The sequence below is a fragment of the Saccopteryx leptura genome, chromosome 1 (assembly GCF_036850995.1).
Source record: "Saccopteryx leptura isolate mSacLep1 chromosome 1, mSacLep1_pri_phased_curated, whole genome shotgun sequence".
NCBI lineage: Eukaryota > Metazoa > Chordata > Mammalia > Chiroptera > Emballonuridae > Saccopteryx > Saccopteryx leptura.
Window position 1 is genome coordinate 163,179,773 of NC_089503.1, and position 16,876 is coordinate 163,196,648.

At 56.7% G+C, this 16,876-nt stretch overlaps 1 protein-coding gene across 2 annotated transcripts in view; it reads right to left on the bottom strand.

Moving 5' to 3' along the window:
• The window catches only part of PKP1 (plakophilin 1), a 37,181-nt gene extending 27,578 nt beyond the window's left edge, over positions 1-9,603 (bottom strand). Inside the window, exon 1 of one of the 2 annotated variants that reach the window (XM_066379837.1) lies at positions 9,197-9,603. In XM_066379837.1, the coding sequence (XP_066235934.1) occupies positions 9,197-9,398 (202 nt within the window). In that variant the 5' untranslated portion in view covers positions 9,399-9,603. The remainder of the gene's footprint in view (positions 1-9,196) is intronic. The other variant, XM_066379836.1, reaches the window with a different exon arrangement.
• Between the last annotated feature and the right edge of the window lie 7,273 nt (positions 9,604-16,876).

The window sequence follows — 16,876 nt, forward strand, 5'->3', positions numbered from 1 at the left end:
GGACAGTCCCTACAGTCCTGGAGACAGGGCTGAAGGTGACAGGCCATGACCTTGCTCACACCAGGTTCCTCGCGGACTCGGCCATTTCTCCGTGACCTCAACCATCAGTCTCAGCCACAGTTCAAAGCCAAGCTCCGGACCTCATGCCCTCCAGGAAGCCTTGCTTGACCAGCCCAGCCCAAGGCCAACCCTGCCCCCTCTAAACACAGGCTGCCCTGCTCTCTGTGGACACATCACATCCTGCCTGGTGTCCCATTTCCAACACTGACTGCTGTACGAGGGACGTCTGTGACAGGGACGTCCTGAGCCAGGTTTGCCCCACCCTCTTGCTAAATGATAGTCTCTGTGTGGGATCCGTGAGGGCCTCCTACGGGGGACGAGCACATTTTCTTCCCAAAATGATGGTCAGACTGCAGAGCTGGAGGCCCTGTGTAGGGGGAAGGGTTTGCAGGTGGTTTCACCTGGTAAGCCAGCCCCTCCTCCACCTACCACACCCACTCAGGCCCCCCAAGCCTTTGGGGCAGTGGGCTGGACATTCTAAATGTGGCCGGCATCCCAACTGCTGCCACCTCCTCCATGCGACGCCACGTGGCCACCCTGTGGCTCAGAGGCCAGGGCATTGCCCCAAACCCCACCCCCCAATCACTGATCAACTGGTCGTTAGGGCCCTGGGAGCCCAGGTGTCCACATGCTGTGCTCTGGCATCTGGGCAGGTCATGTGCTCTCTCCAGTCCTCAGCCTCCTCTTCTGTAAGAGGAAGGGGTTGGCCTGTATTCCCCTCAAAGTTCCCACACGGCTCCAAAGTCCCATGGTGGGGTGATCACAGTAACCTGGGCCTGATAGCCTCCAGGAAAGCTCGACTTCTCTTTTCCAAGGTTCGGGTCTGTTCCAAGGACAGATCTCAGAGCTCCCCCACCACCTCCCTGGCTGCCTGCCCCCGGGTCCTCCAGGCCCAGCCTGTCCCTGACTCCCCCAGGGACATCCCTCGGAGTCCCTGACTTGCTCCCAGCTCCTTGCTGAGTGCCCTGGACTGAGTTGCCCCTCTGGGACGGCGGCCTTTGTCGGGAAGCAATGCCACGGGCTCACGCTCCCCCAGGAAGGGACTGCGGCCGGGCGCACAGCCCAGTCCCCTCCCTCCAGCCCACCTCTGGCAGCCCTCACAAGACTTGACAGGCTCAAGTTCATTTGGCTGCTGCCCCACAAGCAGGGATTTCTCACCAAAGGGCAGGCATGGGTCAGCCAGCGGCTTTCGGATGGAAAATCTGGGCGGTGACAGACAGCGTCCTCGGGAGGGGCCCCAGGAGGCCTCCTGCGAGGAGAGGCGGGCTCCCACGGGCCTCCGCCCCTTCTCCAGATGAAACCTGTCAGCACTGATGTCACTCACGCCCTCGGTCATCGAGGGAACATCTGCTGCTCCCTCCACAGCCTGCACCTGCCCACCTCCCTCTCACATATTCTTCTCCCTGTGGCTGGCGGGGGGTTCCAGGGTCCTCTGCCACAAAGGTGGGGGTGGGAGTTGGGGGGGGGGGGGACAAGGCCACCTGTGGAATTCTAGTCTCCATCTCCCAGTGGTGACTTTGGTGTTGGCAGGTATGGGTGTATAACTGCCACTTCCAGTTGGGCCAAGTTTCCCCAGAGCTCCTGGAGGCAGCCCTTAAGTTCCATGAGAAACCAGGGGGGTGTGGGGGGGGAGTCAGACCTCCTGACTCCCACCTTAAAAGCTGCTTTGCTCAGCCTCCTTGGGAGAACAAGGCTGCCATCACACCAGCCACATCAGAGAAGCTCTGCTTTTCTGGCAGAAGGTTGCAGTTCTCAGGCCCAAGGGGCGGGGAGAGGAGTCCAGAGACTTCACACCTTGTGGTGTGTCTCATAACCAAAGATGCAGGTGGGAGGCGAGCTCTGTCTAGAACAGAGAGAGTTGCTTCCACAGTAGAAGAGACTCCCCCTTCTCCTGACCATGGTGGGGGCCGGCTGATGGGTACTAGTAGCCTCGCAAAGTCAAGTTTGACAGCCAGGACACAGGGCTTTCCCATGGGAGTAATGGAGCCAAGGGTGAGAGCTCTCCTGTCTCCCCCTGGTCCCCAACTTCTCTAGAGCTCACTTCCAGAAAGCCTTTCCTGATTAACTCTCCCTTGTCCCATCAACCTGGGCTGACTGTCTTCTTACTACAGAGCATGGCTAGTGTGGTGTCCCTCATCCCACCCTCGTGGAAAAGGCGCGATTGTGCCTGGAAGCTCAAAGTCCTTATGGTCCTTGACTTTCTACTCAGCCAGGCCCTCCTCCCTGCTGGGTCAGGTAAGCCAGGAAGAGAGAGAAGTCGAGTGCAGCTCTAGAACTGTGGTCACCTCCTCAAGGAGGACTCTTGGTCCAGAAGTGGTCAGGGGAGGGGACCCCAGCACCCAGCTCAACCCCCAGAATCACCCCCACTCTCCTAGGTGACCATCTCACATCCCACTGTCTCTCTAGAAGGACAAATAAGCCACTGGGAAAGGATGGTGCCTCTCAGGGGAGCTGGCAGCCGGCCCAGCTGTGCACTGTCCCCAGGAGGCCCCTGCCCACCCCCAACCCCCACCGGCATCCCCACTGTCTCAGTGAGGGCTCAGCTTTCCTAGTGTGACAGTGACCCCAGTGGCTCTGTCCACACTGTTCGTGCCATCCTTGTCCGGGCTTCTGGTCATGGCCAACTCAGAAATCTGACCCTCAGATGGCCCCAACCCCACAGGCCGCTCCCCTCTCTTGTGTCCTAGGAGCAGCAGGAGCTGTCTCACCTACACGAGCTTGGAAAATGTGGGCAGCTCCTTTGTTAGGGCCCAATGAATGCTTGCACCAGCGGAGGCAGGCGAACCTCTGCAGTCATGACTCATCCATCCATCCCTCTACCTCCAAGCTTTCAAATGCGTCACACCCACCCCACCTGGAACATCCTTCTCCTCTCCTCAGCCAAGCCCTCTTCTCCTTGCATTTGGAGCCCTGCACAAAAGCAGCTTCTCCTGAGGTGACTCCACCCAGAGCTGGGCACTGCAACCGCTCCAGCGGAAGCATGTCAGCCCTCCGTCCAGCTGCCCGCTGGCTCCAGCGGTCCTCAGAGGGTGCTTTCTGCATGTGCTGTGTGTGTGTGTATATGCACACACACTCTCACACCTTCTCCCAGGAAGCAGGGCTGGATGCTCCCTGAAGCTGGGGGGCTCTGCTTTCCCTGAAGGCCCACCCCACCTGCACTGCACCCCAGGACCAAGCTTGCCCTGGAGAACGCTCTCAGGATGTCTCAGGTCATGAAGAAACCCTCTCCTCACTTCGTACTCCCCAAATCACTGTCCCCTACTAGTCAGGACTCATCACAGGAAGGCTGCTGCTGAGTCCACATCCCTTAAGCCTCCTTCTCTTCTAGCTTCTTCTACACGTGAGCAAAGCCCATCTCCTCCTCGGCACAGGAAGCCTGAGGAAGGAAGCCCATTATACTTCAGTCCCTGAAACCTCTCCCACTCATTGGGACTGTCACAAAAGGGCTTTAAGTGAGCTAAGAACTTCTGCCTCTGAGGCGCCAAGAGTGGACAGGTGTGTGTGGCATAGCTCAGGTGCATCGAGGGGACAATGACCAGGCTTCCTCTGGTCCCACTGCCCGGACCGCCTGGGAGCCCAGCCTATCCTAGAGCATTCAAGAGTCAAGAGAGGGCCAGGAGTCCAGCACAGCCTCACCAAGTGCCTGGCTGTGGCTCTCTGCCTGTTCACGGGCACGTGTACAGAACAAAGTTACAGACACCCCTGGGCGGCTCCAGTCTGCGACATCCTCTCTCTCACCAGTTCTGCCGGAACCCTGCTACCTTTTCTGAGGATCTGTGTGTGGTCACCACTCAACCTAAGGATTGGGCAGACAACCGGAGCACCCTGCGGGAGCCGGACTGGCCCAGGGGCAGGTCGGAGGGCTTGTGTGGGCAAGGGCCAGAGCAGGTTTCAGCCCTCTGGCTGGAGGGCTAGAGTAAAACATCTTCACCAGGTGCCTTCACATTAGAGGTCTGCCTGCGTGTGCACGTGTGCATGTGCAAGCAAGTGGTGCATGCATGTTGTGGGAGGTCACCATGCTGTGTCTGTGTGTGAGTGCAGGAGGGGACCAGAGCCTCTGCTCTTGAACTTGGCTGCAGGTCACCTTGGGGGCTCTGGCATGCCCTGATGCCCACACTGTCTCCCACACTAACTCAACCAGGATCTGGTAGAGTCGGGTATTTGCATTTTTAAAAACTTCCAGGTGGGTTCCCATGTGTAGCCAAGTTCGAGAACTGTGGCTCAGACGATGTGTTTTGGTGCCTATGGATGTTTGCTAGAGAGAAACTATGAGCCCTGTGCCTTGAGTGGGGAGCTTCTCCGCAGGCCAGTTTGGGGGCTGGCTGCAGAGTTGGGGAATTAACACCCTGTTTCCAAACAGCGATACCATCACCAGGCACTTTGGAGATAATCTAATCCCACCTGTCACAGAGGCAGACACCAGAGGGAGACCGTGGTGACATGCACCATGGTCACCAGTCAGCAACAAAGCCAGACAGACCTTGGGTCTTTCAACGCCAGGCTGGACTCTGCCACAGCGCATAAGTCACAGGTGGGGTGTGTGCAGGTGCATGCATATGTATGTGCACTGTGTGTGTGTATCATGGGTAATGTGCCTACAAAGAATGTCACATGAGAACATAGACTATCCTCCCATTTTTTTTTGTTCAAACATCACATGCCTCTGGGCATTGTACCCCATCATAGAAGTAAGTTCTCAGGATTTTAACCCTAGAACAATTGAATTATGTGTATTTACAGGTTGGGGTATGGGGAGGGAGTTTTGTGAGGTTTTTTGTTTTTGTTTTTAATCTCTACCAATGAGCTGAGCCAAAGAGCAGGACCTGGGGGAACAGTGCAGCTACCAAACACCCTGAAATACCCAACATTTTTGCATGTGTTGTAACAGGCCAACGGAAATTCTGGTTCCAACCTCAAGTGCAAGCCAAGGTACATTGTCAAGAAACAGAAATTGGTTCATTTGAAGTTTAATTAGTGCTTTGCTGCTGGAACAAGCTAAGGCACAGGTACCTTTCTACCATACCCCGTTTCGGCTTTGGTCTCGAAAACACAGCCCCAAGACATGAGGTCTGCTCACGGTCTGGTCTGCCATCCGTCAGAGAAGGACAAGGTTCAAGAGGGAGAGGCGAGCAGAGAGAGAGGGAGAACCTCTCCCTCGTGCAGAGGTTCACGCTGAGACACAGATACGGATATGCTAACGAGGCCAGCAGTGCCAGGGAGATAGATCCCTCACCTGTGCGTAGTCCTTCACCTGTGCACGGTCCCTCACCTGTGCACGGTCCCTCACCTGAGCACGGTCCCTCACCTGTGCACGGTCCCTCACCTGAGCACGGTCCCTCACCTGTGCACGGTCCCTCACCTGAGCACGATCCCTCACCTATGCACGGTCCCTCACCTGAGCACGGTCCCTCACCTGTGCACGGTCCCTCACCTGAGCACGGTCCCTCACCTGTGCACGGTCCCTCACCTGAGCACGGTCCCTCACCTGAGCACGATCCCTCACCTATGCACGGTCCCTCACCTGAGCACGGTCCCTCACCTGAGCACGGTCCCTCACCTGTGCATGGTCCCTCACCTGAGCACGATCCCTCACCTGTGCACGGTCCCTCACCTGAGCACGGTCCCTCACCTGTGCACGGTCCCTCACCTGAGCACGGTCCCTCACCTGTGCACGGTCCCTCACCTGAGCACGGTCCCTCACCTGAGCACGGTCCCTCACCTGTGCACGGTCCCTCACCTGAGCACGGTCTCTCACCTGTGCACGGTCCCTCACCTGAGCATGGTCCCTCACCTGTGCACGGTCCCTCACCTGAGCACGGTCCCTCACCTGTGCACGGTCCCTCACCTGAGCACGGTCCCTCACCTGAGCACGGTCCCTCACCTGTGCACGGTCCCTCACCTGAGCACGGTCCCTCACCTGTGCACGGTCCCTCACCTGAGCACGGTCCCTCACCTGTGCACGGTCCCTCACCTGAGCACGGTCCCTCACCTGTGTATGGTCCCTCACCTGTGCACGGTCCCTCACCTGTGCATGGTCCCTCACCTGTGTATGGTCCCTCACCTGTGCATGGTCCCTCACCTGTGCATGGTCCCTCACCTATGCGTGTGGGGTCAGCACAAGCCTACCTTCAGGAGGCCTCCAGTGTCTCTGCCCGATGATGGACAGGGGACAATACCACTCCAGCCCACTGTCACCCACCCCATCTCTGGCCAGGGAGAAATACAGGTTTGGCTGTCTGAGATGGAAATAATGCTTCCAAGAAGGGAGAGATGAGACCCAAGGCGGACAGTAAAAATCACAGCTCTCCAAGCAGCAGCGAGACAACCCCGGCCAGTGACACTGCCTGCGTCAAGATTTCCCACAACTGAGACACAAGCAGGAAAAAGTAGATTCTGTTAAACTTTGTGTGTGGTGAAGATCACCATGCAGTAGTGTGGGGTGGGGTGGAGTGGAGGGAAATCAAATGAGATCTGGGTTACACTTTAAGAAAAGATTCCAGGGAAGTTTTACAAGGAACCCAAGTATAGAAAAGTATCTCCTTTACCTCCAGTTGGCCTCTGGTCACCAACATCAGTAGGGACTTCCCAGCCCAGCAGGCCAAGTGCTCCAGCAGAGATCCGTCTGGGAAGCCACATCCCCTGCTTCCCACACAGTCTGAGAAGACACCCTGCGCACATGGGGACCCTCTGGGAATGCAGGGGCCAGTTCAGAGAAAGAGCCATATGGGCTGGGCAGGTGGGCTCAGAGCAGTCTCCTTTGGTGGGGTCCCCCAGGAAGGAGCTGTCTTGGGGACGTGTTTCTGGGAGGACCCAGGAAGGGATGGACATGGGCCCAGGTTCTTTCCACGGAGCTCCTTCTCCATCCCTGGCCTCTCAGCTCCCCTTCACAGACAAGGCAGAGGAGAGCGCTTGAGTCATCCTGACTGTCCTTCCCAGGGTACAAGGAGTGAGGTGTGTCGGGCCTTCTCCAGTTTCAGAGTACTTCACTAGAACCCTGAATGGACTCAGGGTCCCAGGAGAATCACAGACCTCTGAGGAACCTGCTCTTCCCTCCTGGATGAGACAAAAGCGGAATTCGGGTCTGTCCAGTGGGGCGAGGGGAATGCCCTCGGGTATGGCCCTTCCATAGCCACAAGTCCCCCTCCCAGGAACCACAGTGGGTGCACAGGGTGTACACCAGCTCGAGAAAGGGAGAGAGAAGTGAGCGGCCATGGAACAAGCAGGGAATGCTTGGGCGGTCCTGATGAGGAGAATGAGGAGTCTGATGAAACAAAGCCAGACAAACCAGATGCACCAGCTCCTGGTGACCTAACAGCCTCTCCTAGCTTGGGCACTGTGGGAACTTCACCACAGCTGGAGGTACGGGACACACCTACAGGGTCGGGCCAAGGAGAGCCCCATGTCTGGAATGGTGTGCACAAGCCACCAGAGTCAACCCTCGCCTGGCTGAAGGCTCCTGGAGGACCCTGGGATGGCTGGCCTCCCAATGGAAAGAAGAAGAATATTTGGGGCACCAGGGCTGGTCTGAGGCTTCTCTGGAGCTGTGAGCCTGAAGCTCAGGCCAGAGATGGAGTGGGAGTGGGAGGGGACGGGGAGTCTTACGCAGAGAACAGAGTAGGTTGCCTCCAGGTGTGACTGGGCTGGGGCCAGGAATAGGCACTCTGTTATCTCAAACCTACTTCCAGAAAAGACTAGTCAGCAGCTACTCAGACACCAAATCAGAGAGGAAGCAGAATTTCTGGAAGGGAGGCTGTATGACCCTGAGTGGAAGTCCGGCAGGAGAGGAACCAGGGGCCTGGCTCAGGGCTAAGGGGACGTGGAGCCTCAAAACCCTTAGGTCGGAGGTTCTGGGGCATTCTCAGACAGCCTCTTCCCACAGTTCTAAGCAAGGGCCACTTGGGAACAAGACAGTGAGAAAGAGGAGAGAAACCAGAGGTGGGGAATGTGACTTGGTGTGTGTGTGTGTGTGTGTGTGTGTGTGTGTGTGGAGGGAGGTAGGAGGTGGGCAGGGGTCTGTCCCCTTCCTCTCTCCCCTGTACCACCCACACCCCTCTCTCTCCTGAGGGCCTGACCCCATAGTCAAATCCTGGTTGACCTGTACTGGTTCACAGTCTTCAGTCTTTATGAGCATTTAAGTAAATTTAGCCAAAGAAGCAAAAGGTTCATGGATTTGTGTGTAATTCTGACTGAGAATGTCTTGTATGAAAGCATTTGGTCTAAAAATTCTCCACAGATGCCCGATGGATACTAAATCTCCCTCCTTGAGTTTCTGGAGTCCTGTCCCTTCCCTCCCCCCTCACCCAGTGGGGGTAGTTTGTGGCCTGGTCAGTGGATCACCAAGATTGGACAAGTACCCCCCTGAAGGCTCAGCCAGGGGATCTGGTGGGATTCCCAAGTTGCCAACTCATTTCCTCCTCTTCCCCAAGACACTGTTCCCAGCTGAGTGCAGTAGGAAGAATCCATGGGAAAGAGAGCTTCTGAGTTGGCTACCAGGGAAGGAGAGCATCTCCAGAATCCCTCTCCAGTCCCCAAACCCCCCTCCGGTCCCCAGGAAGCACATCAGCCCTGAAGTGTCCTTTTCCAGGACACTAAACTGCTACAGAGGCAACAAGGTCTTGTCCCCACCAAGCAGCACTGCTCCCACTCCCGTCTGCCCTGGGGGTCTCATGACACGTTCGATGCCAGGCAGCCACGCAATCTGGGTGGGGATCCCACCTGCCCAGGCTCTGGATGCTTGCTGAAGGCGCAGGTACCGCGACGCCCACCCGGAAGGACAGGGCCGGGTGAAGGTCAGTCCGGGGGCTGCGGCCCCGATCCGGGGCAAGAAAGGAGTAGAATTGGGGAGAGAAAGACATCGGTCGGGGCCCGGGGCTCCGGCGGGAGAACAGCAAACAGCGCGTGGTGGAGCGCGCTCCTGGCCACGCATCCCTGGAAAAGTGCTTTGCTCATTGGAGCAAGGTGACTCCGGAAGCCGGCCCGCAGGTCCCAACCGCGGCTCTACCCCGTGTGTGTGTGTGTGTGTGTGGGGGGGGGCTCTGCGTTCGAACTCTGCGCAATCCCTCGCTCCCCTGCCGCCCAGAACGTGCGTGCCCGGCCTCCTCGAACAGGGGCGCACACAGGCGCACGGAGACTGTACCTCGGTTAGAGTGGCTCAGGGTGGACGACTGGGAAGACTTGGACTTATGCCGCTTGACCGTCATCATCACCTGCTCCTGCACGCGCTGCCGGCCCGAGGTGCCCGTCTTCATCTTCTGATCCGAGGGCAGGGCCAGCGTGGAATTGTCCTGCTCCTGGAAGCACTCGTAGGCCAGGGCGGTCTTGAGCGGAGCGTGGATCATGGTGGCGGAGGCGCAGGCCGGGCCTGGGCAGCGGGAGGCGCGAAGTGTGGTGGGCGGGTGGGTGACAGCTCTGCTCGCTCAGCGGCACCCTGTGGCCATAGAGTGAGTGTTTGCGTGAGGGATCTCGGCTGCTCCCGGTGCCTCCGCCCTGGCTCCTCTCTCTCCAGACACTGGTGAGGCCCGCCCTCTGTCAGACTGGATATACCACCCCTGACTGCACCACCCACTCTGACCGCTGTGCCGCTGCGGGAGCCTGCGCTCCTGAGGGGCAGGGCTGCTCTCGAGTGTGAGACTGCAGCCTCTTCCTTTCTCTCCCTCCTCCTCCCCCCCAGGACACGCAGGTGAGGTCCTGGGAGACGCCTCTCTGTCCTGTTCCTCCTCTTCATGAAAAAGAAAGTATGCTCTCAGTTTAAGAACCTAGGGAAACTTCTCTCTAGGAAGGAGTCTTTCTGAAGGGCCCTAGGACAGCCAGAGCCCATACCCCCTGTGTCCTGAGGTCATGGCAGAGTCCTATAGGTGCGAGGCACCCAGGCTGGTGGGCAGAAATACAGCCCTTGTCCAAAGGGAGTCCTTCATTTAATGGGTGACAATCTGTTCTGGAGAGTGGGGAGGGGGTACCAAGCCAGACCAGGGGCCAGATCTGAAACGCAGAACCCAGAATGGTGACCTGCCTTGTGTGGGTACCCCAGAGAAAATAGTTTGTGAAGCGTAGATCCTCCTGAAACTCCAGACTTAGTCCCTAAAATGGTGCCTGGCACATATTAGGGCCTCAATAAAAACAAAACAAAAAACAACTTTTGAATGGATGAAGGCTAATTTAAGGTACATTAAGTCTAGCTTGAGCCTGACCTGTGGTGGCGCAGTGGATAAAGCGTCGACCTGGAAATGCTGAGGTCGCCGGTTCGAAACCCTGGGCTTGCCTGGTCAAGGCACATATGGGAGTTGATGCTTCCAGCTCCTCCCCCTTCTCTCTCTCTGTCTCTCTCCTCTCTCTCTCCCTCTCTCTCTCCTCTCTAAAAATGAATTAAAAAAAAAAAAAATGAAGTCTAGCTTGAATCCTACCCGGATCCCTACCAAAACACTCAAAGTCAGCCTCACCCATAAAGCATCCCCAGGATGGCCTTCTGATTCTAGGATGGGCAGGGGAAGCCCTGTCAGGTGATGGGTGAATTACAGGACTAAGTACTTTTTTAACGACGTTGATGGAAATCTTGGTAAAGGGCATCACACCCTGCAATGATCCTTAAGCACACATGCACACTCTCTTCCTGGGAAATGAGTGATCTAGGCAGGAAGTCCCAGCTTGTCTCCAGAAGACCCTGGACACATCATCTTGGGAACTTCTTGATGAATCAGGGTTCTCACTGTGGACGGCAGGACCAAGCCGCAGAATAACGCAGCCCGTCGGCTCCTGAGTTTTTGGAGGCCTCAGCTGTCTCATGCTATCATCGATTTTCACCACTCACAGTTCTCACACTCGCCTTGTAGGTCCCCCTTCCAGCCTGCCTGGGAAAGGTCCATCAGAGTCTATGCTTGTTGGGAATTTTATGGCAAGGACGGATGGAGAAGCTTAAGGGACAGTCTCGAGTGCAGAGGGGCACACATGCACACTCTCTTCCTAGGAAATGAGTGATCTAGGCAGGAAGTCCCAGCTTGTCCCCAGAAGGCGTTCCTGGTAAGCCACGTGCTAAGCACGTTAGGGTTCCCCATAGAAATAGTTTTCTAATTGAGGGTGGTGTGCCTCAGAACTGAGTGTAAAAATAAAAACAAAAACAAAAGACCCTAAGATGTGACCAGCAGTATGTCATAGATACAAAAGCCCAATGCCTGTGGGCTTCTATCATCCCTTACAGTGTCAAGATTCTGCTTCCAGGCCTCAACCCCCAGGGCTGAGGGAGCCTTGGACACCACCCCACCCTTCCTCCACGTGGTTCTGATGGGGAGAGGTGACCAGTCTGCGGTCACCAGTTAACAGGTATCAAGGCCTCCATTCCAATCAGGCCTGGTGACTCCCAGGCCACTGTCTTCCTCTACTCTCCCCCACCACCCTATAAAAGTCCTATAAAGCAGGCATTAAAGGGCCTTGCACCCGGGTTACGTAAGGTTCCCGAGAGTCCTGTAGAGCCTGCCTGACAGCGCATAAAAATTCAGCCGCATTGTAGCATGCACCTGGCCTATCTACCACCTAACGTCCTCACCTCGGTAAGTGTTAATTATATCTGTAAAGAATGGTAGTGTTCTACCTTTAGGAGGTAGAAAGGCCCGGAAGGAGGTGATTGGACAGGCCTATGCTGCTATAAAAGGCCACACTTAGCCCCTGGACGCTGACGGTGATTATCTCTAAAATTACTTCCTGATAATGAAGTTCAGTGTTTCTAGATGTTCCTAATCCACGTGGACATTGACATTCCTTTGATGAATTGATAACAATAGCCAACATTGGCAGTGGTCCTGTGAGCTGGACCTGGTTCTGGCCCTGTATAAGGGCCATCTTGTTCGATTCCTTACAATGACCCTTAGAGGTGGGGGCCGGTGCCATCATTTTTTTTTTCCAGATGAGGAAACAGGCTCGGTGAGGCCATCCAGCTGGTCAGGGGCAGAGACATGGACAAGCCCAGGCCCAGGCAGCATGGATCGAGGGCCTGGGTGCTCCCTGCCATGTCTCTGTGACAAGTGGTGGGCCTTTCCTGGACCAGTCTTAACAACACCCACTTCCAGCCTTCAGCATGAAAGTCTGGCCACTTGGGTTCCAGCTCCTGTTGCGTCACTAACTGGCTTCATGATGCTAGATGAGTCCCTTCCTTCGTCCCCAATGCCACGTCTGTGAGCGAGAGATTGGATAGCTCACCAAAGCCTCTGCGGCCCTAATCCCATCATTTTGATGTTGGTTGTGGGGTTCTGGAGATTAGGATCCTACGGATGAGCAAGTAGAAGGAGGATGGATTGTATTCAGTACTGGGGGGGGGGAAGGGGAGGCCACCAGGGGGCTGATGGCCGATACAGAGAGGCAGCATTCCCCTCAGGGTCACATGCAGGCTGAGCCCTGAGGGATGAGACGCAGCTGCCACCCCAGAGGGGCAGGGGAAGAGGCTCCTAGCATAGGGACAGTGGGTATCAAGACCATAAGTCCAGTTTGTCCTCAGAACTGATGGCCAGTGTGGCCTCTGTGTGGGGGTGTGGGCAGGAGATGGGCCCAGAGGCAGGCAGGCTGCGCTGTCCGGTGGCGATGGAGAACTCTGTGTCTGTGCACTTATGTGAATCAGTTAAACTGAAATGAATGGAAAGTCCAGTTTCTCAGACATCCCAGCCACGTTCCAAATGTCCAAGAGCCACATGTCACCAGCGGCCACCATATTGGGTAGCAGAGGTTTGGGCTGCATCTTTGCGACCTCTGTCTGGGGTTGGGCTTTTATTCTAAGAGTCATAGAGGCCATTGAGGGGCCTTGACCAAGCCCCTTCTTTCCTGCCTCTTGTCACCTGGTCAATCCTCTTTCTCCCTGCTGAGGAATTCCCAAATGACCCCCTCCTAGGCCCTCTGTAGCTGGTGCCTGCCTGTCCCACGTCATCTGTATGACCTGGAGTGACCTGAGCGGAGGGATGCGTTGGTTGCTGCCTCTTCCCACTGCCCACACCTGGGGCACACACACAGCGCTGAACTCACCTTCCTGCTCCAGAACGAGGCCATACCCAACCTTTTGTCAGGTTGCTCAGACAATTTGGGCTCAGGGCATCCCCGTCAACCCTCTGCTTCTCTGAAGGTCGGTTTCTCTGATAACCAGTGTCCTGTCTCCTGCTGGCAGGGACACCCTTAGGGATGCATGCAGCCCCCAGCCCATCTCTCTGGGACTTCCTGAGAGCATGGGGTACCTGCCCGGCTCCCTTCCTGAGGGGAAGTTATATCAGGAAGTCAGAATGTGTTTACTCCCCCCTGCCCCATCCTGGTCATCTTGAGGGAAATCAATCAGGGAAGTCATCCTTCAGATGGCCTCCTTCAGAATCCTGGCCCTCGCCGCCCTCCTGGTGCCAGGGCAGAAATGGACCAGACTCTCAGCCTGACTCCTGCTTTGACCTTATGCCCCCAGGTGTGGGGACCTGCAGCAGGTCCACTGTGCCTGGAAGGTACAGAGGGTGCAGAGAGCAGCTCCCAGCCATGGATGGGGGTCAGGAGATGGAAGGGTGGCACACTGAGTCCACTTCCCAGGCCCTTGGCAGACACCTTCACTGGAAGACCAACGCCTGTGACCGTGGACCCCCTGCCCATGTGCCTGTTCACACCGACCTGCTCTGTTCTGGAAGCAGACAGGGTGAGGGCTGGCAGTGGGCAGAGAGAGTGCAGAGAGATTGGGTTCGGCCCAGAGAGCAGAATCCAGATGAGCCCAAGGCAGGCTGGGCTGGGCCCGCCAAAGGACGAGGCCAGGGCGTGCACCCAAGCCCCCTGACACGCCAGAACTCTCTCTAAGCTGTCATTCTGGTCTCTCTAGGTGGGGTGGGTGGGACAGCAGCCAGGGAGGGAGGGGCAGTGATGAATAACAAGGCAGTGACCCAGCCCCGTCCCAACTGGCTGCCGTCAGCACTGGGCTGGTTCCACGCCCCGCCCCTCTGCCAACCCAAAATTCCAGTTTTGTCTTCCCCGAAGCTGGCATACCTGGGAACTGCCTTTCCATCGGTCCCCTTCCCCTGGCCAGCCTGGAGCTCCAGGCCTAAGCCCCAGCCTTGGAGACCCGGGCGGCCTCTCGCTCTCTGCAGGACCACATGGCACAGACCCCAGGGCCTTCCAGTGAAGGGGGCCAGGAGAACAAAAACAGGTGTGCGCCCAGCTTCTCCCACTGCCAGCTGTGTGACCTGGAACAAGCCTCTTAACTTCTCTGTGCTTCAGTTTCCTTCTTTGTACCATTAGGTTAGTAGCATCGTGCAGGGTTGTAGTGACCAATAAATATATATTTAAAAATTCACAAAAGGTCTAGTATAGTGCTTGGTTCACGTAGAAGCTCCCTGTCTTCTGGAGTCCACTCTATACTCTTCCCCAAGGCCCAGTTCCCCAACATGCCTTCCCCCTATCCCAGCCACGCACTGTGGTCCATCACTGGGGCTCTGTCATGAGTGAGGGCACTCACAGACCACTGGTCTAGCCCTTGACTTCCAGAAGACACATTGAGTGCTGACAGGAACAATGATAAGGTCTTGTGACGGCCTGGGTGTCTGGCTCTGCCCCTCCCCCCGGGGGCATGGGTCCCCTCTCCCTTTGGGGAGAATGACAAGCTTGAGGCTTGAAGGGAAGCCAGGCAGGGAAGGAATCCAAGAGGGCTTCCTGGAGGCATTGCTCCCCCTGCCTGGTTCCTGGGAGAGCGTGAACACCCAGGAGTGTAGCGGGGCCCAGGGAGAAACCATGAGAGCTGCAGACCTGGCAGGAGCGTGGGGTGTGTGCCCAAAGCATGGAGCAGGCCCCTGTGCTCCGTCCATCTCTGTCTCACAGTCACCTGCCCAGCCCAGGCCACAGCCCTGCACAGCCTCGCAGTAATTTGATGAGTCACCCGCCCGCGCCTGCAGACAGGGTGGCCACACCCAGGGCAGCTGGCATCCCTGATGGTGTTTCTGTTCTGAGCTGCTGGGCCGGCAGCCCGCCAGGCCGACGATGGGCACTGGTGGGAGCCAAGATGCTCCAGGCCCTGGGCCGGGCTGAGAAGCTGCTGAGTGGCAGAGCTGCCAGTGGGCATCGCCCCATTGCTGGCCAGGCCTCCCATGGGCAGCCCCGCCCAGGTGCCTTCCTATTGGGAGCGCCAATCACAAGCACCAGTTGGCAGTGGGCACCTCCCAGTTCTGTGCACAGTGGGGCTGGGCTTCACATTACTCCTGAGGGTCTGTCGTCTCCCATAGTCAGAGCCCTGTGGGGATCCATGGGCCAGTGTGGTGTGTCCAGCCTGGTAGGTCGCGTCTTCACCCCGGGCACCCCAATATCATTGCTGCCGCCCCTCCCTGCCCAGCTCAAGTACCCCCTCCTCCACCCAGGCCCCCAGACATCCAGCACTGGACTGACGCCTCCCTCCCCCACGATCGGAGTAACCTGTTCCTCTCCTGGACCACTCGGTACCCGGATGCTCCTCTCCCTCCCTCCTCCCGCCAACAGCAGCCTGCCACAGTGCCCTGCATATCCTTCCACGAGTGCTTCTCCTGGCCATTGACATTCCCGCTGGTTTCTCATTATGACATTCTGTGACTAGATGACCAGCCCCTTCCTGACACCCTCCACTCCCACCCCACTTTTCAGACCATATCTCCATCCCAGCGGCCTTGACTTCAGGCCCTGCTGGGTTGGGGCTGGACCTGGGCCCATTTTGAAAAAGAGCTCTTGAAAAATTGAAGAGGGGGAGGCTCCATGACATGCTGACCCTCCAGCCATCTCTGGTCTTAACTCTCTACTGGTGACAAGTCAAGGTCAGGTTCCTCCTGTACCCACAAGCCAAGTGCTTCTCCAGCAACCCCCCCCCCCACACACACCCCACAGGACATTTCTGGGGTGGAGAGAGGTGCTAAAGCACACGATCTTGGCTGGGGGCAGATAACTCTGTAGCAAGCTGACCGGTGGCCTCCTCCAGGGATGCTATGTCCATGGTCCAGCCCCAGACCTGTGCATATGACCATATTTGGAAAAAAGGTCCTTGCAGTTGGAAAGTCTCTCAAGATGAGGTCATTCCGGATTTAAGGTTGGCCCTAAATCCAGTGGCAAGTATTCTTTTTCAGGGGATGACAGGATCTGAGGCACAGAGGAGAAGCCACATGAAGGCAGAAACCACAGCCACGCCTCTCTAAGAATCCAAAACTGTCTCAGGCACCTGGCTGGTGTGTCAGCCTCTCGCAACAAACTCCCCTCAGTGGCCCATGGTGGGCGGGACCCAGGACTGGCCTCAGGGGACATACCAGGATGACACAGCCCCTCAGAAATGGTACTGGGCCAGGACCCACTGGGTCCTGCCAGCCCTGGACAGACAGCCTCTCACCCTCCGTATTTGGTTACACTCCACACTGAAAGGGGGTGATGCTCCCACGATTGTGGGAAAAGGGAAGTGGCCATGGCAATGTCACCTCTCCACTGGGAGGAATTTATAAAGCTGGTTACACCTCTGCCTGGAAGTCAAGGGGGCCCAGCCTCTGATGACTGGCAGCTCTCATTTCCATTCTTTGCCTCTTAATGTATGGCCCTGGGCAGTCAGCAATTAAACCACAAGGAAGTATAATGGGAACTTGTCTGTCTGTGGCCCTTTTATACTGAGCACTTGGGCAGCGTTTAGGACATGTGGGGAGCCCCATACTCCCTTCCTAGGCGAGTAAACTGAGGTACTATCCAGGAGGAAAACCAGACCAATGCTCTGGTTAAGTTATTGATTAGTTTTCTGGCCAAGAACTTGGTTCTGAAGGTCCAGCTGGCTCTGTTATTGACTGGGTCTACCAGGCTTCAACAAGAAGTTTGGTGTATTAAAAAC